The sequence below is a fragment of the Carlito syrichta genome, unplaced genomic scaffold (assembly GCF_000164805.1).
Source record: "Carlito syrichta isolate Samal-C Ts95f unplaced genomic scaffold, Tarsius_syrichta-2.0.1 Scaffold106985, whole genome shotgun sequence".
Lineage (NCBI taxonomy): Eukaryota > Metazoa > Chordata > Mammalia > Primates > Tarsiidae > Carlito > Carlito syrichta.
In genome coordinates this window covers 173,301-199,720 of record NW_007051081.1, presented here as the reverse complement: position 1 = coordinate 199,720, position 26,420 = coordinate 173,301, and the positions used below count along the sequence as shown (strand labels likewise).

Below are 26,420 nucleotides of genomic sequence, written 5' to 3'. Positions count from 1 at the left end.
AGTTTTTGGTCGCAAAAATTTCATCCAATAAATAAATAACAAGATGACAAGCAGGGAAAGCAGATTTAATCAAGCAGAAGAAAGAATCCCAGAACTTGGAGACCAAAAAATGGAATTAACCTGATCTGTAAAAAAATACAGAAAGAAAACTCAGAAAGAAAGAACAAAGCCTCCAAGTGATGTGCAATTGTATCAAGAGACTGAACTATGCCTGTTTGTTATCCCAGAAAAATAAAGGGAAATAAGAACACCTTAGAGCAAGTTTTCCAGGAAGTTATCCAAGAAAACTTTCCCCATCTCACCAGAGATGTGACCATCCAAACACAAGAGATACAGAGGACTCCTGCAAGAAATTAAATGAGAAGACCAACCCCTAGACACATATTAATTCACCTACACAAAGTAGGTACAAAAGAAAAAGTCCTAAAGGCAGTCAGTGAGAAAAGTCAGACTACCTACCAGGAAAAATCAATCAGAATAGCAGCAGACCTATTGACAGAAACACTACATGCTAGAAGAGACTGTAATCCAATATTCAAAGTCCTGAAAGATGAGCAATTTCAACCAATTTCAATCAAGAATTTCCTACCCAGCCACCTCAGCTTCATCAGCAGTGGAGTATTAAAATCCTTCCCAGACATCCAATCCCTAAGAGATGGGACCCGCTTTACAGGAGATGCTTAAAAAGGTACTAAGCACAGAAGAAAGAAAAAAAGAATGACCATGCACTTCCCAAGAGAACAGCAGAACACAGAATTAACAGAGAATACAAAAATGACTGCAAACTTGAAAACACACACATACATCAACCCAAATACTAAAAGAAAACAAACAGAAAAAGAAAAAACTTTATAAGAACCTCATGACGGGGATAAAAAAATCACATTTCAATAATCTACCTGAATGTGAATGGATTAAATGTATGACTGAAAAGACACAGAATGGCAAATTAGATTAAAAAACCGTGACCTAATAATTTGCTGCAACCAGGAAACTCATCTCACCACAAGGGATGCACACAGACTCAAAGTTAGAGGATGCAAAACGAGTTTCCAGGTGAATAGATCACAAAAGAAGGCAGGAATCGTGATCTTAATATCAGACAAAACAAACTTTAAGCTATCAAAAATTTAAAAAGATAAAAACGGACATTACATAATGATAAAGGGTTCAATCCATCAAAAAGAAATATCTATTCTAAACATATATGCACCCAACACAGGAGAACCAGCATTTATAAAGTAACTACAAATTAAACTAAAAAAAGATACTGACTCTAACACTATTGTAGCTGGGGATTTAAATATCCCACTAACAACCCTAGATAGATCATCAAGGCAAATAAAAATCAACGAAGAGATCTGAAACCTCAACTTGACACTTGACCAAATGAACTTAATAGGTACTTACAGAACACTCCACCCAACAGCCATGGAATATACATTCTATTAATCACCACATGGAATGTACTCCAAGATTTATCATATCCTTGACTAAAAATCAAACATAAACAAATTTCATAAAATCGAAATACTGCCATGCACCTTCTCAGACCACAGTGAAATAAAAATAAATATTAACACCAACAAAATTCCCCTAAACCCCTTCCAAAACATGATGCTGAACGATTATGGGTCAACAGAAATCAAAACAGAAATTAAAAGATTCCTGGAAACAAAAGAAAATGAAGAAGTATCTTACCAAAATCTCTGGGATACCATGAAAACAGTTCTAAGAGGGGAATTTCTATCTCTACAAACACACATCAAGAAAATGAAAAGATCATAAGTTAACAGCCTAACAAATCCCCTCAGGGAGCTGGAAAGACAAGACCACCGCAACCCTAACTTTAGCAGAAGAATCCAGATCACCAAAGTAAAAGTCCAAATATGGGACATAGAAGACAAAAATATCATAGGAAAAAAAATCAACAAAACAAAAAGCTGGCTTTTTGAAAGAATAAACAAGATTGATGGACTCTGAGAATGACCAAGAAAAAGAGAGAAAAAGCTCAAATAGACACAATCAGAAATGCAAAAGATCAAAGCACAACTGACCCCCCCCCCCCAAATACCAGAGATTATCAGAGATTACTATGTACTCCTGTAGAAACAAACTTGATAGCCTAAATGAAATAGAGGACTTTTTGACATCACACAACTTCCCCAGGTTGAAACAAGAAGAAATTGAGACCATATGTAGACCAATAACAACCCAGGAAATTGACTCCCTCATAAGAAAACTACCCACAAAAAAAAAAAAAAGCCCAGGACCAGAGGGTTTTCCAGCAGAATTCTATAAAATGTACAAGAAGGAGCTGATACCAATCCTATTGAAAGTATTCCTGGCAATTGAGAAAGATGGAATTTTCCCCAAATCATTTTATGAAGCTAACATCACACTGATACCCAAACCAGTAAAGATCCGTCGCAAAAAGAGAATTACAGGCCAATATCCCTAATTAACATAGATGCAAAAATTCTCAACAAGATTCTAGCAAATCAGATCCAACAACACATCTCAAAAATTATCCTCTATGACCAAGTAGAGTTCATCCCCAGAATACAAGGCAGGTTCAATACCCACAAGATCGTAAATATAAATAAATACATCAACAGATGTAAAAACAAGAACTGCATGATTATATCATTAGATACAGAAAAAGTTTTTGATAAAACCCAGCATCCCTTCTTGATAAAAACCCTCAAACACCTAGGCATAGAAGGAACATACCTCAAAATAGTAAGCGCCATCTATGATAAACCCACAGCCAGCATATTGCTAAATGGACAGAAACTGGAAACATTTCTCCTGAAAACCAAAACAAGACAAGGCTGTCCACTGTCACCCCACTCGTTCAACATTGTGTTGGATATCCTACCTAGAGCAATTAGATAAGAGAAGGTAATCAGGGGTATCCAAACAGGAAAATAAGTCAAGTTATCCCTCTTTGCTGACGATATGATCCTATACCTGGAAAACCCAAGAGAATCTGTCAAAAACCTGCTTTCACTGATAAAGGACTTTGACAAAGTCTCAGAGTACAAAATAAATTTGCAAAAGACAGTCGCATTCTTATACACCAACAACAAACAGGTAGAGAACCAAATAAAAAGCACAATCCCATTCACAACAGCCACACACAAAAAAGAAATACCTCAGCGTCTTCCTAAGCAGAGAAGTGAAAGACCTTTACAATGAAAACTACAAAACACTCCTCAGAGAAATCCAGGAAGGTACAAACAAATGGAAAAATATTCTATGCCCATGGATAGGAAGAATCAACATTGTTAAGATGTCCATCCTACCAAAGGCAATCTACAGATTGAATGCAATAACCATTAAATTACCAACATCATTCTTCTTAGACCTGGAAATGACAATACAGAAATTCATGTGGAAACATAAACAACCATAAATAGCCAAAACAATCCTGAGCAAAACAAATGTAGCAGGAGGTATCACACTTTCAGACTTTAAACTTTACTATAAGGCTACAATAATCAAAACACTTAGTATTGGTACAAGAATAGGCATAAGGACCCATGGAACAGGATAGAGTTTCCAGAAGCAAAACCTCAATTTCTCAACCAACTCATCTTTGACAAAGCCTCCACCAAGAACGACTCGGGGGAGGAGAATCTATTCTCCTCCAAGAACGACTGGGGAGAGGAGAAAATGGTGCTAGCAAAACTGGCAGACCACATGTGGAAGATTGAAACAGGACCCCTACCTACCATCATACACAAAAATCAACTCTCAACTGATAAATGACCTAACATAAAACCTCAAACTATAGAACCTTAGAAAATGCAGGCAACACCCTTATGGAAATTGGAACTTGCAACCAATTCCTGATGAAAATCCCAAGTGCCCACGCCATGAGAGGTAAGGTAGACAAATGGGACCTTATCAAAATGACGAGCTTCTGCAAAGTGAAAGAAACCATCAAGAGAGCAGGGAGACAGCCCACAGAATGGGGAAAAATATTTGCCAACTTTAACTGAAAAAGGCCTAACATCCAAGATCTATAAGGAATTCAAATGTGCCAAAAGGAAAAAAATAAGCAGGCTCATTAAAAAGTGGGCAAAAGACATGAATAGACACTTCTCAAAAGAAGCAGCCAAAAGACACATGAAAAAGTGCTCAGCCTCATTAATCATCAGAGAAATGCAAATCAAAACCACATTGAGATCCCACCTAACCCCAGTAAGAATGACCATCATTAATAAAACAAGCAACAACAGATGTGGAGAAAAAGGAAAGCTTCTACACTGCTAGTGGGAATGCAAGCTAATGCAACCTCTTTGGAAAACAGTATGACAATTTCTAAAAGAACTAGACATCAATCTTCCATATGACCCAACAATCCCCCTACAGGGAATATACCCAGAGGAACTCAAATCATTCTACAAAAAGATACCTGCACATGCTTGTTTATTGCAGCATTATTCACAATAGCAAACACATGGAGCCAACCAAGCTGTCCATTAACATTGGACTGGATACAATGGAATATTAAGCAGCCATAAAGAAGGACAAACATATGAACTTTGTAGCAACTTGGATGGATTTATAGTCTATCATACTCAGTGATCTATCACAAAGAACAGAGTATCACATGCTCTCACTCATAAGTGGACCCTGAACATTTACCATAATACTATAAGAAAGGGATTGGCAGTAGCAGGATACTGCCAGGGTACGGTGAGGGGGGTGGGGACACAATATTAACAAGGGTACCTGATCTCAAACCAGGCAAAGTGGAGACCAAAGGGAGGCCCAAACTTTACCTATATGATGACCACTTGTATACTTAATCCTGAATTGTACCCCACATCTTAAAATAAAAATAAAATAAAATAAAAAGTAAAACTAATAAACAAAAAAGAGAGAGAAACAAACCCTTGTTCTTGGGATGCAAGTATGACTTCCTATACCCACAGAGAAACCACATTGCTGACCCCAAGCCCTCCCATCTAGAAACCCTGAAGGCAACCAGGTAATTTGCCAAGTAAGCCCAAAGCTAGGAGCTGATATTTAGTAGGGCCATCCTTAGAAGTAGAGCACTGAAGGGCTGCATGTGGACTACCTAAAGATTTGTTTCCAAGATGAGGGAGGGAGGAGAAGGGAGGTCAGAGTGCTAGGAGGAGAAGCAGTGTACAGTGAAGCCCTGCATTCGAGGTAGGTTGCTATTTACTCACCTGTCTTTGGGTCGATCCTAAATTTCCTCTGCTCATTCCCAGAGCGGATGAGATACGTAATCTCAGCATTTGTGCCAATATCTTTGCTGGTGGCAAAAACAGCAAGGACTTGGGTGCCAGGGGAGGTGTCCTCAGGCACTGTCACCAGGTAGTCCCTTCTCTCAAACACAGGTGGGTTGTCGTTAATGTCCAGGACAGTGATGGTGACGATGGTGAGAGAGGAAAGGACCTGTCCTGGGCTCTGGTCAGCAGCCTGCACACTGATATTGTAGGAGGACTGCTGCTCACGGTCCAGTGGCCGCTCCAGGATGATGATGCCCGACGAACTGTCAATGGAGAAGACCCCGTCAGCCGAGTCCACCAGGGAGTACACCACCTTCCTGTTGATGCCTGCCAGAGAAACATGAACGTGAGAGGACAAGAACATGGTTGTACAACCTGCCGGAGGACATTACGGCTTGGCGGACTTCTGAAGGGCTGCATACACAAAACATAGTCAAAACAGAAATAGACAGCTTTGGTCCTACAAAAATGTAAGCCACAGTTTATAAAGAAAAAAAAATACAACCAAGTTAAAAACTTAAAGAAACTGGGAACATGTTGGCAACAGATAAAAAAAATAACTAGATTTTTTTTTGAGACACTCTGCCTCCCATGCTGGAATGCAGTGGTGTGGTCATAGCTCACTATAACCTTGACCTCCTGGGCTCGTCCCCTCAACCTCCGAGTAGCTAGTACTACAGGTGCATATCTGGCTAATATCTTCATTTTTTTGTAGAGACAGGGTCTGGCTATGTTGCCCAGGCTGGTTTCAAACTCCTGGCCTCAAGCAATCCTCTTGCCTTGGCCTCCCAAAGTACTGAGATTATATGCATGAACCACTGTACCTACCCCTAGTTGGGTATTTTTAATACATAACCCATGAGTTTTTAAGAAAAACTCTCAGATGCTAGTAGAGGCATGGGTAAAGACGTGTCACAGAAAAATAAACAGAAAACAATCATTTAGTTAATTACTTCAACAAATATTTATTTACAGTCCATCAGGCACTATTCTAGTTCCGAGAGATTCTAGTAATGAACAAAAGTCCACCACTTCTTGAGGAAAGTTTTATATTCTAGTGGGGTCATGATGGTGAGGCAGAAGCCGCTGGAAAGCTTTGAAAGAGGTTCATGGGCTGTGGCTTAGATGTGAACAGGATCCTGCCAGCTACTGATTATAAAAAGAAAGATGCTTGGCGAGAAAGGAAGCAGGGAGGCTGGCCAGCAGGCTCCTGAGGGACACAGACATGTGATAACAGTGGCTGGAGCACAGGACGGCAACAGAAGTGGTGAGAAGAGGCCAGGTTCCATACCTACTCTGAGCACCCATGCGGGGTAAAGTGAGGGAGTCCTGGATGTCTTCTGAACTTGGAGGTGATGAGAAAGGAATGTTTTCTGATGGCGGAGCTGGCAAGATATGGGATGTGAGCGAAAGAAAGGCTTTCAGGGTCTTGGCCTGAGAAACTGGAAAGAGGGGTTGCCATGAGCAATGCAGAGGGCTGCAGGAGGATCAAGTTCTGGATGAAACACCAGCAGCCTCATTCTGGACAGATGAAGACTGAAATGCCCTTTTGATATTAAGTGGAGATGTCAAGTAGGAAGTCAGATGGAGGAGGCTGGAGTTCAGAGAAGAGAGCCAAGCAGGAGCTCTACAATTGAGCATCGTCAGTGTACAAACCACACAAAAAGCTATGAGAACGGATGAGCTCATAAGAGACTGTAGAGGGAAAAAGAAATCCAAGACCGGTGAGTCTGGAGCACTCCATCAGAGGTGGAAGAGGACCTAGACCTAGAATGTCCCCAGCTCTACAAGTTCAAGAAATGCACTTAGTAATCAAAATACCTTTCTATGTTAATATGTACTACAGTCAAAACTATCAACCAGAAAAGTCCATCAGCCCAACACATTACCAAATAATGGCTGGACTTACTTCTGGTTTTAAAGAGTGATTTAATCTGTTTTCCCTAGAGGATCTCAGCACTTCAGAATGGTTTATAAACCTCCAATTTACTTTAGTTATTAAGGTTCATAAGAAGGAAAATGTAACAACTTGGTAGGCTGAAAAGGCACCATTCCGATCCTAAATACTCTTAATGAAGACTGTCATTAGCTGTAACAGCCATCTGAAAATACTTTTGAGAATTGTGAAATCCTAAAATATAAGCTCTTACAAGGGAGGGCCTAGCTATATTTTATTTTTCTATCATACCTCATTTGGCAGTAATAAGAGTTAGACATTTTACTTCACCAATGTACAATTTTCCTTAAGTCCAAATTCTGCAAACAATAAAATCATATATGTGGTGTAGATCACATAAATTGCATTATGTGGCTTTGACCAGAAGAACAGCACTGAGAACTTGTTTTTGGTCCCATTCCAGAGAGTCCATTTTTCCCAAAGTTTCATCATATACTTTTATTTCACTTTCAAAGCAACCACCTGTGACGTATAAACATCATCCTCTGGTTTTATTGGTTCTGGGGTTAAAAAGTAGGTTTTCTTCTTCTCTTGCTGCCCCTTGAAATGAGTCTCCAAAGCAGAGGTTTTAGGGATACTTTCTGGCTATTTGTGGAGTGGTTATAAGATTAAAATTTTCAATATAAATTCCTGGGGTGAATACACAGAGAGCTACTGGGGTGATTGAGCCTGTACCTGTAAAACAGTAGCCCTCTCTGGGTATCAGAACAGGTTATGTGTCCCAGAAACTGTCTTGACTGATTCAATAGTTTCAGGATGCCTCTCAAAGTTACAGCAATGCATTTATGGAAACACATCAGCGATTGACATAAATACAACCACATAGGTTTTCAAGTCACACACATTCCCTATGGATTTAATTTCCACCCCCAGCATATGGTACACAGCTCTTGCCAACAAGAAAAGCAGGCAGGAAATTCATGCAGGGTCTTTCAGCAGAGCATATGCTGGAGACTGAAAAACCCATTTCACTGGTGTGTAACCAAGCTGACAGTATGCCTGATACCACCAACATTTCTAGGCGAGCATGAAGGACAACAAGCAAAGTTTTGCTTTCCCTAGGCTCCTCGCTCAGTCTTCTTGTGGATTTCAAGAGAGCCCTGCCTGGATGGTTTTCCTCTTCAAGCTCAAAGTTCAGCTAGGGAGAAAGGTAATTTCTGATCCACTGTTTTGAAGGTGTAGTGCTCCAGCCAGCTGCATTAGGAGAGGTAAGGGCTGGATTTGCACACTGCCACTCTTGACAGCAAGACGAGAGGGGAAGAGACTTTGAATGGCGGCCTGTGTTTCCTTCACGGGGATGGATAGCTAAAATCTAATTATATCACCTGTGTCTTCAGCCTTGTTCAGGGACACTCAGCATGGCTCTGGTCCCCCAGGCAGGAGATTCCTCGTTCTCCAAGCGTCCTGCTCAGTGGGCCAGCCCTGCAGTTGGAGGGCTGCATTAACAGGGCTGACATTCATCAGCCACATAAAGGCTGTGGCTCCCCTCTGGGCAGATTCTGTTAATTTAAGCTCGGTGACAGGGCTTTTCTGCTTTACCCTAGCAGAAAACCATCCCTTCCCCCTCAAGCTGATGACCCACACTCCCCCCACCTCTCCATACATTTTGCTTCTGACAATATCTTGGGCATTCACACCAGGAGGAACTGGGAGATTTATTGTTCTCCTCTCCTTGCTGTTACCAATCAGATTGATAGGGAAGCAGAATCAGAAAGGGAAGGAGGGGCCCAAGCCCCCAAACCTAGTATTTGCTAGCTCTCAAGAAACGAGCAGAATATATTTTTTGAACATATTAAAACTCCAGCTCAGACATAAATGCAATGAATTTCAATAATTTGTGGAAATCAGAAGCATAAACGCCAATTTGGAGGCAGAACTTTTGGGACAGTATTTGTGGTCTTTGTTGTATTCTCATGCAATGGGGTGTCATCTTTGCTAAATGAATACAGGTCATACCACTAAAGTGGCAACTTTCCCTCCACAGGGATTTGATAAATGCCACCCTTCAAATTGCTATCCTTTTGCTACATGCCCAGCAGAAAGGATGAACCTGAGCAGACGCCTCACTTGCTAATTGGTCTAACACTACTACTACATGTCATGATGTGTTATATTAAGGTATAACATTAATCCATCATTTTGCCTCTGTGTTTTTAAGTATGTAATTCTCTTCTCCAATTTGAGCCTAATTTACTGAGGATGGAGCTACTTAGTGTCTTTAAATGCTGAAATGCCAGGTTACCAAGAGCAGCATGACTTTCATTGCAAGTGAAGTTTCTGCACGTTATCTGTTGCAAATGGAGCACGCAGGTCTTCAGAGGACTGAAATCAAGGAAAAAGACGATGATTAAAATCCCTGCTTGTACAGAGTAAGTACCAGGTAATGTCATTTTGGGGTGTGAGGTCGGAGGAAGGAAATAGCACATAAAAATCCCCAGTTAAGGAAGGCTGTGAAATCCTGGAATGGGTTGCTAAAGGCATCTATACTCTCTCTTTCGGAAGGTTTCTAGATGGAGTCTAGGTTCTTCTCAATTTGGCCAAGTGGAAAGGTGGACTTTTTGAGCATGGGACTCTACATAAAACTCAAAGTTTTAAATGCTTTAAAATGAAGGCAATGTGGCCTACTCCTGGAAGACAGGAACCTTGCCTCTAGCCTATGGTCTGCCCAAACTACGCAAGTGTACTTTTTACTGGATTTTCATTTTTAGAACAGCAGACCCAGGTCAGTCGAGGTCTAAGACTATCTTCCAAGACTGTGACTCATTTTTAAGTTGATCAAATGAAGCTGGTTTCAATATATTTCCAACAGACTGTTCTTCTCCTCAAACACTTTTTAGTTGCTAGACTTGGACCTAAGTGGGCCAACATCAACAAAAAAAAATCCACATTCAGCTGGATCATGAAAAGCTATTGGAATATTCTGGATGGGAAGAAGACTTAACTTAGCAGATTCATACTATTCGGCTAAACACTCAGAATTCACACACACAGCTTATAGTTACACAGACTCTTACATTTTGGTGAGAAATAACTCCCAGTGATAGGCTTATCTTCAGGAATCTAATCTAACTCAGTGTCAGAATCACTCAGTTTTATACTTGAGATTGTTAAAGGTGTTAGAATCAGCACTGAAACCAAATGGCAACACAGCAAATACATTGAGATTTTTTTGAACTTAGACTTTAAAAAAGATTTCCTCTCTTATTCCCAAGACCAGGCCCTCTAAGGTTAGGGAAGAGCTGAGCTCTGCTTGCTTTGATGTCTTATGTTGGCAGTTGCTCTGACTCCTGCAGACCCTTGTTTCTGACATTCACCACTATGTTCTCCATCACCTGGACAGAACCTATTTCTCAGGTGGCACACAGAAAATGTGGGCTGTACCAAATTGCTGTAAATTGACTTTTTAAAAGGGATTTATATTTACATGGAGTAGGTATCTGGGGAAGAAATAATTTCAACAATCAGACTCTAGTAGCACTTTTAATTTGGGTTCTAGTCATCGATTTCTGTATCAACTTTACTGAGGAGTAATAATTTACATATAATAGTATGAATACATTTTAAATGCCCAGCTCATAAATGATGATGAAGGCATACCTTCATGGAATCAATGCCCTCATCCAAAAACATAACATTTCAATCACTCTGTAAGTTTCTCATGTCCTATTAGAGTTAGTTCCTTGACCCCATTCCCCAAGCAATCTGATAACTTGTTTTTGAACAACACATTCTTCTGGCTTTATTAATACCTATTCATGAGCACTTGAAATCCCACAAGTATGTTTAGATTTCACAGTCTTTATGATCCAAGCTGGTGACTAAGTTATGTTCTTATTTAAGCTATAGGATTATTCTTTGAAGAAAAATGATAAACAAAAGCTTTGGTTCTTGAATATGTCATTGTGTTCCTTTGCTACAACCTTATCCTTAAAGGACAGTGCTGTTTCTTTCGAGAAGGGGACGGTTTCTGTCTTTCTCGCAAGAGACACTGGCTGTGACACTTCCATTTAAAAAAGGATTTTCCAAGTCCCACTTGTTTGCTTGGCTCCTCGGGCACTGACTGAGGGGAAATGAAGCCCCACAAACATCACTCCTAACTTGAGTGTAGCAACTTGATGAGGAATGACTTCAGCTAGATAGAGTAGTTTAGAGTTTCCTGCATGTCTATCCAACTTCCCTCCCTTACATGAATCAGAATGCCAGGTTCCTTAGATCCTTACTCAAAGGTAGCTCCTGAGTGTCTTGTGGCTAGATTTCATAGCCAGAGAGTCTCCCGTCCCCTTGTGCCTGACTGTTGCAAGGGTTGCCTAATCGCAAGCTGCTGCAGAGACTGTCCCCTCCCAGCCAAACCTAACCAGAGTTAAGTTCTTAAAACTCTGGATCCAGCCCTGGCCCAGCAGCTTGAGGTAGTTGCTGACGTCCAGCTTCTTAAAAATGGAAGCACTTGAGAATGGCATTCTAGTCCTTTGCCATCAGGTCCCAAACCCTCTCCCAGTGTCATTTCTGCTTCCTCTTCCATCCTACTGTCCACTAGCGACATCTGAAGGCACCACACACATTTACCTGTCTAGGCTGCACTTGTGCTCTGCCTTCGACTCAAAATGTTCTCTCCCCTCCCTCTCTTTGCAGGGTCTCCTCTGCAGCAGCTTCCTGCTCTCCTCAGTTACTTCCTCCTTGGTGCTCCCTTAATATTATTGTCGACTCTATTTTTGCGTTATCATTAGATATATTTATGTCCTCTTTCCCACTACATTAATGACTCTTTTAGGTAGAGGAACTGTGTCATACTCATCTTTGTGAATTTGAGTACAGAGCCTGGCAAATGGAAAAAAATGAATGTTGAACTGCAGAGGAAACAACCAGATGACTAAAGCAAGTACACGATCATGCTAACACAACGCATGCAGGTGGTACACACACTGAACTTACACGCCCATTGCAAAGCACATGTCAAAAGAACTGAACTCAAAAGGGACAATGTAGAGAAACCAGGGATGTTTAAAACACTCATAGACTACAAAAAGTTATTGTTAAGTAGATGTTTTTATCTGTGAAAAAAACTGGTACCTGCCCAATTTTCTAATGATAAGAATCGTTTAAATAAACATGAATACATCCATGTCACATAGTGTAGATCGAATACTACATGCACTGTCACATAAGAATGTAAAATAATATGTAATGACATGGGAATCTGTTTGCAAGTCATTGAAAATAGCAGATTACAAAGTACTATCTAGTTTATGGGCCCATTTTTGTTTTTTACAAAAAAGGCAAAGGTACTTCTGTCAAAATAGTAACTATGGCTAAAAGTCATCTGTTTTTCCTTTTTGTTTATCCTTGTAGGCTTTATTCAGTAGAGACAGAGCATATTTTAAGGAAGTAAAATGGCTTTTATGAAAATCACTTGTAATAATTGTAGAAAAAGATACATATTGTATAAGCTTATTTTTCTGGATATTTCCATTCCCTAGTTTAGTTCTTCCTCAGAAAGACTGACTTTATTGAGAAAATCACTTTTGTCAAAGTTCTCATTACAAAGTTATTTCAAAGAATTTTTTTGTATCTCATTTTCTTTTTTTTTCATAATCAATATTTTTTATGGTTTTGTGGGGTACAAAGAATTTTTAAAAACTACTTTTTACACTTAAATTAAGCAAAGAAAATGGCTAGCCTAAAATTCTCTCATCCTCTGTGGAAGGCAAATAAAATCCCATTAGAGTGAAACAGCTCAAACTAACTGCTCTGTTTTCCTCTATTTGAAACATGCCTTTGGAAGATATGAAATAAAACAGAAAGTTGCCATGAGGAAGCCCATGGAATTAGCAATTACTTTTTAAGTTGGCAATTAATTTTAAATAGACTCCCTAATTACTTCTGTTTTAAGTGCCTTTTAAAGGTTTGTCATTGGGTGATGACTAAAGCTGGCACATTCCCACGAGCAGAATGACAACTCCTGAGGTCAGTAGCCCCTTAGCTTTTTGAAAAGTTAAAAAAGACAGAAGGCAGTACCAGTCACAGAGTCTGGGAGACCCTGATGACTTCACCACAAATCTGCAGACTTGCCAACTGAGCTGGCAGCAGCACTCCTGGGCAGGCCTGATGTCTTGACTGTGGGTGCCCATGTAAAATAAACATGCAGAGCCCCTTGTTTAAACAATATGAAGAAGCTCAGCACTGCCTTGACAGAGCATTAATCCAGGCACCAGGTCCTTCCAAGCAAGTAGTTCTGCTCCACGGCTCATGCCCATAATGTTGGCCCCACTGTTGGGTGAGACTGTCTTCTGTGACATCTAAAAAGCTGTGGTTCCTCTGGGCATAAACCCTTTCAATTATCCATGGTTTGGAGCTATGCTAGGTCTGGCATGGTTAATTGTAAGTAAATTAATTCATCAACTGAGCACTCAAATCTCCACATTTATTGGTGCCTAAGACTTCTGGCTGGATGCTACCCACCAATCATATGCAAAAGGTCTCTCTTGAGGGCCACTAAGTGTGACCGTTGGATCCGTTCATTCATCCATGCGGTAAATACATGACTCCTGCTGCATGGCAGACACTGGGGATACAAAGGATGGCTCCCAGCACCTTTTCCCTCCAATGGCTCCCACTTCTAAGGAGACAAACACATACAGAGTTGATTGTTGGCGGGGGTTGATCAAGGACAGTTTTCCAGAGAAGAAAACAACTGCATTGAGCCATGAAGGGAAGATACAAGTTGTAGAGCGACAGGAAGAACAGGCATTTCAGGTGGTGATAACACATGTGAGGTTAAGAATGCTGGGATCACAAGGTGTACTCTGAGAAGCATCAAGGCTTCAGTATTGCTAAATCCTAAGTTTAGAATGGTAGACTGTGAAACTCGACTTTTGGAGTCAACTGCAAGTAACCAGAGCTGTTATGACCTAATATATCTAGAGTAAATTAGAAATTGGACCTAAGTTAATGGATAGAATAGCAGAAAGAAAAAAAGATTGGAATGAGCGAGGTGGAGAGGGTGTGTGGGTAAGTGTTTTGTAATATGTGAGAAGTTATTAAAAGAGCTCACCAGCCAATGATGGACAACAAAATTGTGCCTGTCAAGGAGGCCTCACAAGGTGAAGCGATAGGATGTATTGTGCAGCAAAACTGAAAAGCGCACTCCACTGGGCCTCAACATGCCCTGAAGAGTCAGGAAATCAAAGTGTGAGGTCCTTGGATTTTCTGCACAGAATGCCTGGGGATAGGTGGAAATTCTCACAGCTGCACTAGCACTCCTTTAAATCTGTCCTCTGCATTGCTGAGTGTTGGATCACTGTCCTCTGCATTGTTGAGTGTTGGATCCAACTCAGCAGCTCGGAGGCCTGTTACCAACGCATGGCATCAACAAAAGAGGTGGTGTGTGACTGAGGGAGCTTATGTGAGAGACCCACCACAATTAATACCTGGAAATTTGGTTTCCTTGCCAGGGAGTGGCCATGCTAAAATGCTCCCCAAAGATGCCCCTTTCTGGAAAGAATCAGCCATTTCAGTTGACAATTAGTGTTTTGATACCCGTTTGGAAGAAATTGGATTTTAAATAGGGAAATGAAAACAGCATACAAAGGGTCAGGGGACCCCCCAAAAAAACCAGAATTATTTTTTGGAGGGTGGTCCTTTGTAATACACTTGGAATTTATTCCTCCAGATCAAACAGTCAACCAAAGTTTTTATCCGGAAGTGTTGAGAAGGTTGCATCACAACTGGCCTAAGAAACATCCTGAGTTGTGGCAAGCAGGTGACTGGTTCTTCCACCATGACAACACACCTGCTCACACCATGTTGGGTGTTGAGTTTTTGACCCAAACAGCATGACCTCTGTGCCCTTCCTTCCCTATTCACCTGATCTCACCCTGAGTGACTTTTTTTGGTTTGTTTCCCTGCATGAAAAAAGTATTCAAAGGGAAACATTTTGCTGGTGTGGAAGAGGTGAAACAAAAAAACAGTAGAAGCACTAAAAAGCATCACAATTGGTGAGTTCAAAACTGTTTTGAGCAGAAGAAAAAGCATCTCAATAGGGGTATTGCATCAAACAAAAAGTACTTTGAAGATGACTGAAGTTTAAACATGTAAGAATAAATACACAATTTTTATAAATAAATTCCAGGTTTTTGGGAGTCCCCCTTGTATATGTATCAAATGCAAAGACTCCTAAAGGCGGCACAGTCAACTAGAGAAAAAAAAAAGTCCAGCCCTATTCAAGACTTTCTGGAATCAGCTTCCAGAGATGGAACCCTTGCCCGTTTGTTGCTTAGCCTGTTTATTTTTAAATGCTCTCCAGGGAATTATGACATAGTCAGGGCTGATAACCAGTTTTCAGAGAGGAAGTGGAAGTTTAAAGGAATTGGGGAACTTCTTTGCAGTCAGATAGCTAGGAAAGGTTGGAACTGGGATATTTAAACAGGTCTTACCCCAAAGCTACCTTATATCACTCCCAAAGTGACTGGCAAATGTGACAGAAATGATAGCGTTTCATGGCCCTGTATGAAATCTGGCTGCATGCCAGGTGTCCTAACACTGCTAGGAGGCAAGGAATTCAGAGGGGGGCTTACAGGGCTACAAAGCCCTTTGCTCAGGTCACTATCCACTGGACAGATACCTTGGGAGAGGACCCACTTAAACTTTTTGAACCTCAGTTTCTGCACTTGTTTGTGGGAGGATCAGGATTTCTTTTTTTTCCTAGTAAGACTACATGTGTAACTTTTTTGAACTCTCTGGGGAAAGGCTTCAAACAGAAAATTATACTCTTTGATATCTATGACAGACAAAGGGCTTCGACCACAATGTCCTCCAGAGAATGACTCATGTCTCTCAGTCTTTAGGGAGTATTATTTAATTTTTACTGACATTTTAATAGTCCCTCAGCCACCTTCAAAGATTTAACACTTCTGAGAATGACAGAGCTTTGGGGACAAGAAAAGAAAAAACCCAACAACATTAACTCATTGACCTTTGCAGCTTAGAGGTAACAACTTCTAGGGCATCAGAAAATGCATAGAATATATGACAGTTAAAGAGAAAATAGGCTGAAATCAGAATTGAATCAATTCATTTTGAAACATTTTCTGGTAGAAATTACTGGAGTAGAGAAGAAAGTATTATCCTGAGATGATGACACCCTCCTATTAGAGCCAGCTCTGCCACTAACTAAATCATGTTGGAAAGCCTCTTTGTCCCTAGGCCTCAGTTTTCTCTCCAGAAGAAGAGTTTTAACTGGATTTTGTCTCAGAGTCTTTCCAGAAGTAATAAATATACTAAGATCTACTAGGATGACAGTTCTAGAGCAAGTGAGTCTAGCATTCCAGGGAAGGTCCATTAATCCAACAAGGAGCAGCCACACCCATCAACACCTATCACCTGCCCGCATCAAAGGAGGTGTGCCGCCAACATGGCTGGACTGTCCCTTCACAAGATGGGCCCTGTCTGATTGCCCCCAATCTGCCTGAGAGTATTTGTTCCTTGGAGAGTGGAATCTGTGGTCAGGGATTCTTAAGGATATGTGAATAGACTTTAGGTTGTCCATGAACTTGAATTAGTTTATTAGTTCTCCATGACTCTGCCAAATTTCCCCAGAACTTAACGGCATAAAAAACATATTTACTATTTTATGGTTTCTATGAGCTAGCAATCCCAGCATTGCTTAACTGGCTATCTCTGACTCAAGATTTCTCATGAGGGTGCAGTCAAGATGCCAGGCAAGGATGTAGTCTCATCTGAAAGCTCAAATGGAGGTTGGAGGGTCGGTCTGTTTTTAAGCTCACTGTGTAGTTGCTGGAGGTCTTGATCCCTCACCCCAAGGGCCTCTCACAGGGTTGCCTCTCAATACCACAGCTATCTTCCCCTGAGGCAAGTAATCCCAGAGAGTGTTTTGGACTGAATTTTTTCTCCCTAAAATTCATATGTGGAAACCCTAATCTCTAATGAGACTGTCCCTGGAGTTGGGGCTTTTAGGAGGTAATTAAATTTAAATAAAGTCATGAGGGTGGGATTCTAATGTGATAGGACTGGTGACCTTAAAAGAAGAGTAGGAGAAACAGAACTTGCTCTCTCCACCCAGGTGCACCTAGGAAAGGCTATGTGAGCACACAGTGAGAAGGTGATTATCTACAAATCAGGGAAAGAGTCTTTGCCAAAAGGTGACCAATGAACGCTGGCACCCTGAACTTAAATTTCCAGACTTCAGACCTGTGAGAAAATTAATTTCTGTTGTTTAAGCTGCCCAGTCTGTTTTATTTTGTTATGGCAGTCTGAGGAGACTAACATCAATTTTGCCCAAGATGATTGCCACAGTCTTGTTATAACCTAATCTCTTAAGTATTAAGATCCCTGTGGCCTAAATTCCAGGGTCCAGAGGATACTGGGCATGCTGCTCTCTCAGCTGAGCTCTGGGGCCGTGAGGAAGCTGGTGACTTATGAAATGTCATGAAAGAGAAATGGCAGGTCATCTGTATGCCTCCACTGCAGAATAATGGATACAGCCAATTATTTCCTAACTCCACAGGAGACCCTCCTCCTTTTCCAACACACTGATGCTGATGGCAATGGAAACAGATGCTTCAGAATTTACATTTCTCTCAGGTTACTTCCCCCCCCCCCTTTGCTTTTAGGTACTATATTTTGAGATATTCTGTTCACTAGAGGTGAGTCAGTACATCCAGCCCACTTTCAGGAGGGGGGGGTGGATATCAGGAGGCAGGATCACTGTGGTCATCCATTACTACAGGGCAAAATAATTGATATCTTTATTTTTATTAACCTCTGACTGGATTTGGCACTACATTCCATTATAAATGTAGGCAGCAAATCACTATGGTATGAGCAGCACCTGTGATAGAAATCACAGGCATTTTCATATCATTTTATGAAAGTTATCAGGTCCACTATGTCGGATCTTATTATTTAATATACTAAAGAAAACATTCATTTTATTATATAACAACGTTAAAATGCTTAGACAAATCTATTTTATTTGTAACCTTTTGTATTTCATTGCGTCATTAGTTGTAAAACATCATTCTGACAGGAGATCCATAGGTGTTACCAAATTGCTAAGGTGTTTGTGACACAGAAGTATTAAGAATATCTAAGTAGCCGGGCATGGCGGCTCAAACCTGTAATCCCAGCACTTTGGGAGGTTGAGGCAAGAGGATTTCATGAGGCCAGGGGTTTGAGACCAGCCTGGGCAACTTGGAGAGACCTCGTCTCTACAATAAATCAAGGCTGGTCTCGGTGGCTCAGTCTATAATCTCAGCACTGAGGGAGGCCGAGGCAAGTGGATTGCCTGAGCCTGCGGGTTCAAGACCAGCCCGGGAAATTTAGCAAGACCTTGTCTCTATAATAAATAAAAAATTAGCTGGGCATAGTAACTTGTACCTGTAGTTCCAGCTACTTGTAAGGCTGAAGCAGAAGGATCGCCGGAGCCCAGCATGCCACTACACTCCAGCCTGGGTGACAGAGTGAGACTCCTACTCAGAAAAAAAAAAATCAAAAAATTAGCCAGGCATGGTGGCGTATGTCTGTAGTTCCAGTTACTTGGAAGGCTGAAGCGGAAAGATCATCTGAGCCCAGCAGGTTGAGACTGCGGTGGCTGTGAGTATGCCATTGCACTTCTTGGGTGACATAGTGAGACTCCAATTCGAAAAAAAAATCCCTAAGTGATGCTCTAAGTTCTGGGAACAGCAGCATCAATATCACATGGGAATATGTAAATTCTCAAGCCCCCTCCCATACCTACTGAGTCAGAAACTCTGCGGGAGGTATGCAGCAATCTCTGTTTAAACAGGTCCTTGAGATTCTTCTGATGCTCGCTGAAGTTTGAGAACTAATGGCTTAGAGTTTCTTATTCAGAGTTTGCATTTCCCACAAGTTTCTAGGTGATACTGAGACTGTCAGTCCAGGGACCACTTTTTAGAGCCACCACCCTACCCTAGACCATAGCATCTCTGTATTTGGATATCTGCTAACCAACCCTTTCACAATGTCTGCAGTTCTGCCACTAACTAGCTGTGGCTCACAGCGAGTTACTTAAGCCTTCAAAATTTATATTATTATAAACCCATTTACTAAATAGAATGAAACATGCTAACTTGCAGTACTGTCATAAGAAATGGGAATAATGTATCAAAAGCACTTGGCACAGTGCCTGGCATGGAATAGAAGCTCCCAAAGCAGGTGTCATTAGCCATATTATGATTATTATCATTTAAAGTTCTTACTAAGCACCAAGCTTGCTGGGGCGGGAGGATAGGTGGTTCAAGACAAGTGGAGAAGAGATACATGAGCACATCCACATCAGGAGAATCATGAGGTGCTGCGGGAGCTTGGGACAGGGAGCTCTAACTCCAGTGAGGGATGATGTGGTCTCACAAGTTCAAAATGGTTTGCGTTCATTATTCGGTGAGCCTCACACTGACCCTTTAAGGTTGGCAAAGGGAGCATAACCACTGTCATTCTCATATTACAGAAGGGCAAACTGAGGCTCAGGGAGGCCAAAGTCTTGCCCAAGGCCACAGGGCACAAATCACTCAGGGCTTTCCTCATGCCCATGTGGTTTCATGATCAGTCTGGATACTAGAAGATATATTTCTTAGGGACAATGAGGGACATTCCTGTGGCCTGATCTCCAGAGTACAGGGGATACTGGGCATGTTGCTGTTTCAACTGAGCTACAAGGCAGTGAGGAAGCTGGCGACTTGGAAAATCCCATGAGGGGGAAATGGCAGGTCATTTGTACGCCTCCACTGTAGAACAATGGATATAGCCAATTTCTTCCAGACTCCACAGGAGCCTCTCCCCCCTCCCACACACTGATGCTGATGGCAATGGAAAAAGATGTTTCAAAATTTACATTTCTGTCAGATGTGCCTTTTTTTTCTTTTGCTTTTGGGGGCCAGAGCAAAGGTACTATATTCAGTTAAGTCCCCTACGGACTGAAGTTTCAGAGAGTAAATGCTGAATGTATATTTGTATCCCTTCATGAGATCAGAAGGGTTACGATGGAAGAGTTAAGATCCAACATCATCACAGGGAGTTGGAACGTTGCTTTGGCCGTCAGATTTGAAGTGGAGTGTTTAGAGCTCCAGGTACAGACAGGCATTTTTGATTCTTAAAGATTTACATGAGCAACACTTTCTCAGACTCCGCTCAGGAAGATGCAGGAAACTGTGAACCCAGAGCACCTGAAGTGCTTTTCCACCAGAGACCCAGAATCTCATTCACAGTATTTCTAGTGGATTTATCTGATCTCTAAGGTTTCTTCCCAGGTCTCTTTTCATGGCTTTCAAAAAAGGCAGACAAAAAAAGACTAGGACTAGTCAGAAGAGGCAAAAAACTACTGAATAGATTTATTTAAAATGGTTTGGTCAGAAAAATCTCCATCTCACAACTCTCAGTGGTTCTTTTTATGGACATTCCTCTCAGATAATGCTTTTTCCTTCTTAAGGCGCTATACTCTGAGAGCAAATGGGGCCCCAAGACAATATCCATACTTTGGGGAACCAGGTTCATTCCAGCTTGTGTCCCATGAGAGCACAGCGAAGGAATCATGATGCCATCTCTTTTATGAAATATGCAGCACACAAGTCCCCAGCATGGACAGCAAGCTTACCCCATTATAGTGACCACCCATGTGAAACGGAAGATGTGGAGGACAGCTGGAACACACACATGCGAGACCAAACAGAAAAGTGCTGTCTGTCAAGAGAGAAGTTTTATCAGTCTATTTTCTGCTCTTTGTTAATATGAGAACCTCACTATTAACTTTAGGGGAAAGGCATCATTCTGAAAGACTCAGAATTTTTCATATTTCCTATTAATGCGATCCACTCTACTGACTGGGCCCTCCTCACATGCGCATAATCTGAAAACTACAGAGCCCTCACTGGGCAAGGCGTTTCTCTTCCTCATTTCTTGCTGACTCCCTCTTGCATTTCCTCTTGCCCCGAAACAAACTCTCCTTAGGGCGCCCAGCCTAGCCGTTGCTCTACCTGTCCCAGAGAGCAGGCCCACTTCCTGCATGGAGATGTCTGAGGGCAGATGGGTACCTCTCATTTGGTTCCCTCGCAATCTCCCTTTGAGTGTCTTCAAGTTCCAGGGTTTTTTCCTTTCTGCTTCTCTCTTTCTTTCCATTTCCAAAGTCAAGTGGTCACTCCATGCTGCTGAGGCAGACTCTCCTTACTCGTGAGTGATGTCACCCTCCCCTGCACCTTTGGGACATGATGGGCAGCTGCCCTTTCCTGCTTTCACCTTTGCAGCAGAGATAATGAGTGCTTGCCAAGACTCCTATGGCTTCCTCCTTCACATCCTGGCCTCCCCTTCACATCCCAGCCTCCTGTGATGATGGGTCAGCTTGTGTGACCTCTTCTAAGCAGTGGACAGTGGTGGAATGACATGGTCTCTCCAATGCTGAGGCAGCTAAGAGTTGGCAGCTACCTTCAACCCCTTCCTCCTGCTGTGGTGACCTTGAAAGTCAAAGGTCAAGAAGGTGGTGATGAAAGATAGGATGAAGGGACCAGATTTCTAAATCACTGGATGGACTCCTACAGATCTGCCCTTCACCTTAGCAAGAAATAGGCTTTTGCTATGCTAAGGCACTGAGACTTTCTGAAAGTTCCCTCACCCAGCCAAGCCCATGCTGGCTAACAGCACCCTACTTTCTTTCTCCTCCTCCTCTTCCCCCTCTTCTTTCTTTTCTCTCTCTCTCTCTCTCTCTCTTTCCTCTTCTTCCTCGTCTCTCTGTATCTCTCCCTCTCCATGTTTCTCTTCTATGTCTATCCAAACTCAAGTCCAACCCTTGAAATACAACTTAAATGCAAATACCACTTGGCACATCCTTCCTGAGTTGCCCAGTCGAAAATTCACTGCTTACATTTTAACATTCCCACAGGGACATGTGTAGTACTTCACATGCACTCGCTGATTAATCCTTACAAAATCCTTGCTTTTACAGATGAGATTCCATGACTGAATTTCTCACATTTTTTCTTGAAATTCTCATTTGTGCATGTCTATTTCCCACCACGACAGTAATCCTCTTGAAGGCAAGACTCATGATGAACAAACTTCTCTTTATTCCTGACTTCCTTCTGGAGGTCCATGCTTTAATTCCCAATGTGCCCCCAACTCTTCATCCTCCTGTCTATGCCACATCCTATTCTAGGCCTCCTATGCTACTTCTATTCACGTAGCACCTTCGTGGGATTCCTGTGTTTGAAATCTTGACTAGCCAGTCTACTTTGTCTTCAGTCTAGGGAATTGCCAAAATCTAGATTTCACATTTGAAATAGCACTCTGGCTTTCATCTGCTCTTTCCTTCTAAATTCCCAAACCACCAGTCTTATTTTGACCCCGTGATCTTTCTCAATACCCACCCAGGAGCTTTTGTCACCCCTTGGTTTGTTTTGTTCTAATCCATTTTGTTTTATCTAACCTAAGCTCCCGTCAGAATAGCATTCCACAAACCCAGAATTGGTTTAGATGTTTTCTCAAAAGTACTCAGTGCTGTTTTTCTACCTATTGAGTTAAGTGCATAATCCCAGGCCTTCATGAACAGCCACAAGCAGGTTCGGTATACCTTTCCTGTCTCATCCATCTCTCCTTCCTTGTGGCTACATGATGTTCTCCCAGCTCTTTAGTTTGGGCCCACACGTTTCCAACTTACAACTTTATCCTTTTGTTACTGTTTTCCTGAGTGCATTCTTACCTTAACTCCTGAAATCCTGTTAATTCTGGAGCTCTGTTTTTCACTAGGGTTGTGTGTTCCCCACTTACCCACTCTGCTATTGCATATCCCTTGAGGACCTTTCAGCACAGTCCTCATCTTTGAGAACCTTGCTGTTCCTTCTGTAGTGCTTATTACCTATTCACACATTAAATGTTTGTTAAATTTAATGGAAAATAACAGTAATGTGTGTTGTGAACTTCTAAGTTTATCTGAAATCCCTGAAAAAAATTCTAAACCTTGTGTGAAATATTTTGCAGTAAAGGAACAAGTTGCTCATTAGAACATTCCTTGCTTTATGACTTAAGTCCATAAGAGGAAAAACACATCCTCTCATATCTCAAATATCTGGAAATTGACCTTTTAATAATAAACCATGGGCTACAGTATATTTTTCAGTGCAAATTTACATTATATTTTCATATTACTTTGCCTAAAATAGTCATAGATTTTTAGCTCTGATTCTCATCACTGCATATTCTTTTCACTAGTTTAAAAATTGGGAACAAATCCTATATTTGAGAGTAGACTAAATACTAGGATATTAATTCCAAAGAGGTAATGCAACAAAAGGTCTTCTCATCTTTACTGAAAGAATTACGTGTTTATAAATGTTGAGTCTTGAAGTCATGTCACTCGTTTATGGGATCAAGGCTATTTCCATTGACAGGAAAACTTAATGCTAAAATCTAGACAGTTTCCATGATATTTCTTAGAACTCATAATTTAGGTATTAAAATTATCTTATCCTCCTCTGTTTTTATCTTATTCTTGACCTAGGTGATTAATCTAACATTAATGTTGGCTCATTATAATGATTTGTAGAGAAGAACTGTTTTGCTAAAAGCAATAATGTGCTTTAAAGTTAGAAAATCAGGACATAAAGATTTAGCAATTCATAGTAAAGTCTTTGAATTCATGAAGCTACAGAAGATTTTCAGTTCTCTGAAATTCATAGTAACCTAGTACATACTGTAGTCAAATGCTGGCTGTCTTACTATGTTTGGGCTGCTATAACAAATGCTTGAGACTGGGTGATTTAGAAACAACAGAAATTTATTGCTCACAGTTCTGGAGGCTGGGAAGTCCAAGATCAAGGTACCAGCAGATCTGGTGTCTTACGAGGGCCCATTTCTCGCAGACAGTGCCTCCGTGTGTCATCACATGGCAAAAGAGGCAAACAGCCTCCTTCAGGCCTCTTTTATAAAGACACTAATCCCATTTACTAGTGCTTAGTCTTCATGGCTTAATCAATTCCCAAAGACTGAACTTCTTAACACTGACACTTTGGGGATTAAATTCCAACATATGAATTTTAGAGGGACACAAACATTCAGATCATAGCTCTGGTGAAACAACTTACAATTTCAGGCAAAGGAATACACTTAAGGAAAGAAGGTCCAAGAACCAGATATCCCTGTCATTTACACCCAAGTGGAGCCAATGTTCTGCGCTAAGATCAAAACCAGTTAGACAACTTGGATGGACCTCAAGGGAATTAAGCTAAGTGAAAAAGGGCAGACTCAAAAGGCTACAAACCATATAATTTCTTTGAAATAAAATCTTTTGAAACAAGAAAATTATAGATATGGAAATTAGTGGTTGCCAGGGATAGGAATCTGGAAGATGGTGTAGGAGGAGGTGGGTGTGGCTCTGAAGGGACAGCAGGGGGAGGTTTTTGGTGGCTGCATGCGGCAGTGTTTACATGAAGCTACAGAGGTGATAAGATTGCATGGAAACACATGAATATCCCCTGGAATCTGAACATGCTCTGTAGGCTGTCAATTTCCAAGCATTGATGGTGTACTATGATGTTTCCACGAGGGGAAAAGCTGGGTGAAAGGGGCACTTGTCTCCCTTGTATATTATTTTGAAACTTCCTGTGAACCCATAATTATTTCAGAACAAACTTTTTAAAAAAAATCAGACATTTCCTTGTCACAGTAGAGAAGGAGTTGAAACAAGTTCACAAGTGAGTGAAGTGGCTGGTGCAAGGTGAGGTATATACCATGGCCAGAGGCATGGAGGCAGGTGCTGGTCAGCTCCTGCCTCTGTGGGACCTGTGCACCTGGAACTGCTGAGTCTGCTGAGTGCTATTGTTTTGTACAATGCCCAAAACCTAAATTTCTAATAAGAATCTGACTTTTAAATACAGATAACTGATTCTAACTTTCTGAACACTATGCAAACTAAACTAATGATCCTGTAAGACTGCATCCAGTCTGATGACCATTCGTGTGCAGACTCAGCTTCTAGACAGACAGAGACTCGGTTGGCTCAATATAAATTCTGCATTTGACAGTCTGGAAATCTCAGCACACGGCTCACACTATTTGTGATTTCTTAGGAAGGTGGATAAATGGTCACTTGTGAGACAGTTGGTGTTCTGATAGGCCACTAGTGAACCAGCAGTCACTGACACCCAGAGATTCTGAAGAATGGTGGCATTCTCTCAATCGCAGCTCAGACCTATGCCACTGCTACCGCAAGCCCCTGCAACCCCTGCACCCCCTCTCTGACCCAGGCCCTCACAGTTACTCCCTCGGCTTGATGTCTGAGGCATAGTAGAAGCTCAACTGTTTTTAGAAGTGTTTGTTGTTCTTTCCCAGTTGTCTTAGTTCTTAAATTTTTTGAAGGCGAAAAGGGATCTTCTACAAATGCTGAGAAAATGAACTACACCTGGTGTCTTATGCTGCAGTCTTCCTGAGCCTGGTCCTGTGGCCTGGTGAATGTCCTGACTACATCGGTATAACCCCTGCATCTCTCTGAAGTTCTGAATACTAGCCTTTTTCTCATCGAGAGTGAGCAGTCTGAGGCGCTGGTGAGGTCCGCATTCTGGTTGTGGTCCTTTACAGATTTTATCATCTGTGCGCTGTTAAGTGCCCAGAGTCTAGACATTTCTTCCTCCGCAACTCCCAACCCGGCCATCTGACTCAACAGAAGTGAAAGGAAGACACAGCTACTGCATATTCTTCACCACAGCTTGCAAATCACTCCAAGTGCACGTCTGTGAATCAGTAACACCCCTGCAATGTCTGAAACAACACCATGTGAACTAACCAGACTTCCTTGTCCACTCCGGTAGCTTGAGCACACCCAGTTCCTCCGTAGAAAGAAGTGAGGAGAAACATTCTGAACTTTCAGCTTCAGCTTCCTTTATGGCCTAATTATGCCTTCTCAGAATCAAATTTAAAATGATTAAAAGATTCATTTGCATTAATTCTGTCCTCTTCTCCCTAAAGTCATCTGCTAACAAGAGTCCAGAGAATGTTTTCTAATCCTCCTTTTAAAAAAGAGTATTTGTAGGCATTATATGATTATATATCAATAAGAGTCTTTTTCTGTTGTCATTTTTCACAAAGCTCTATAACATGCGGGCTTTTAAAGGACTGGTTCTCAGCCTTGGAAATTATACTAATGAGGTAAGAGGAGTAATTCAAGGTGTAGCCACTAATTTCTC

The 26,420-nt window shown here is 41.4% G+C and overlaps 1 protein-coding gene across 1 annotated transcript in view; it reads right to left on the bottom strand.

Moving 5' to 3' along the window:
* The window catches only part of FAT3 (FAT atypical cadherin 3), a gene marked incomplete at its 3' end in the record, with an annotated part of 135,613 nt that overhangs the window by 10,545 nt on the left and 98,648 nt on the right, over window positions 1-26,420 (bottom strand). Inside the window, exon 11 of the mRNA XM_008067511.1 lies at window positions 5,205-5,594. Coding sequence (XP_008065702.1) covers window positions 5,205-5,594 — 390 coding nt within the window. The remainder of the gene's footprint in view (window positions 1-5,204; window positions 5,595-26,420) is intronic.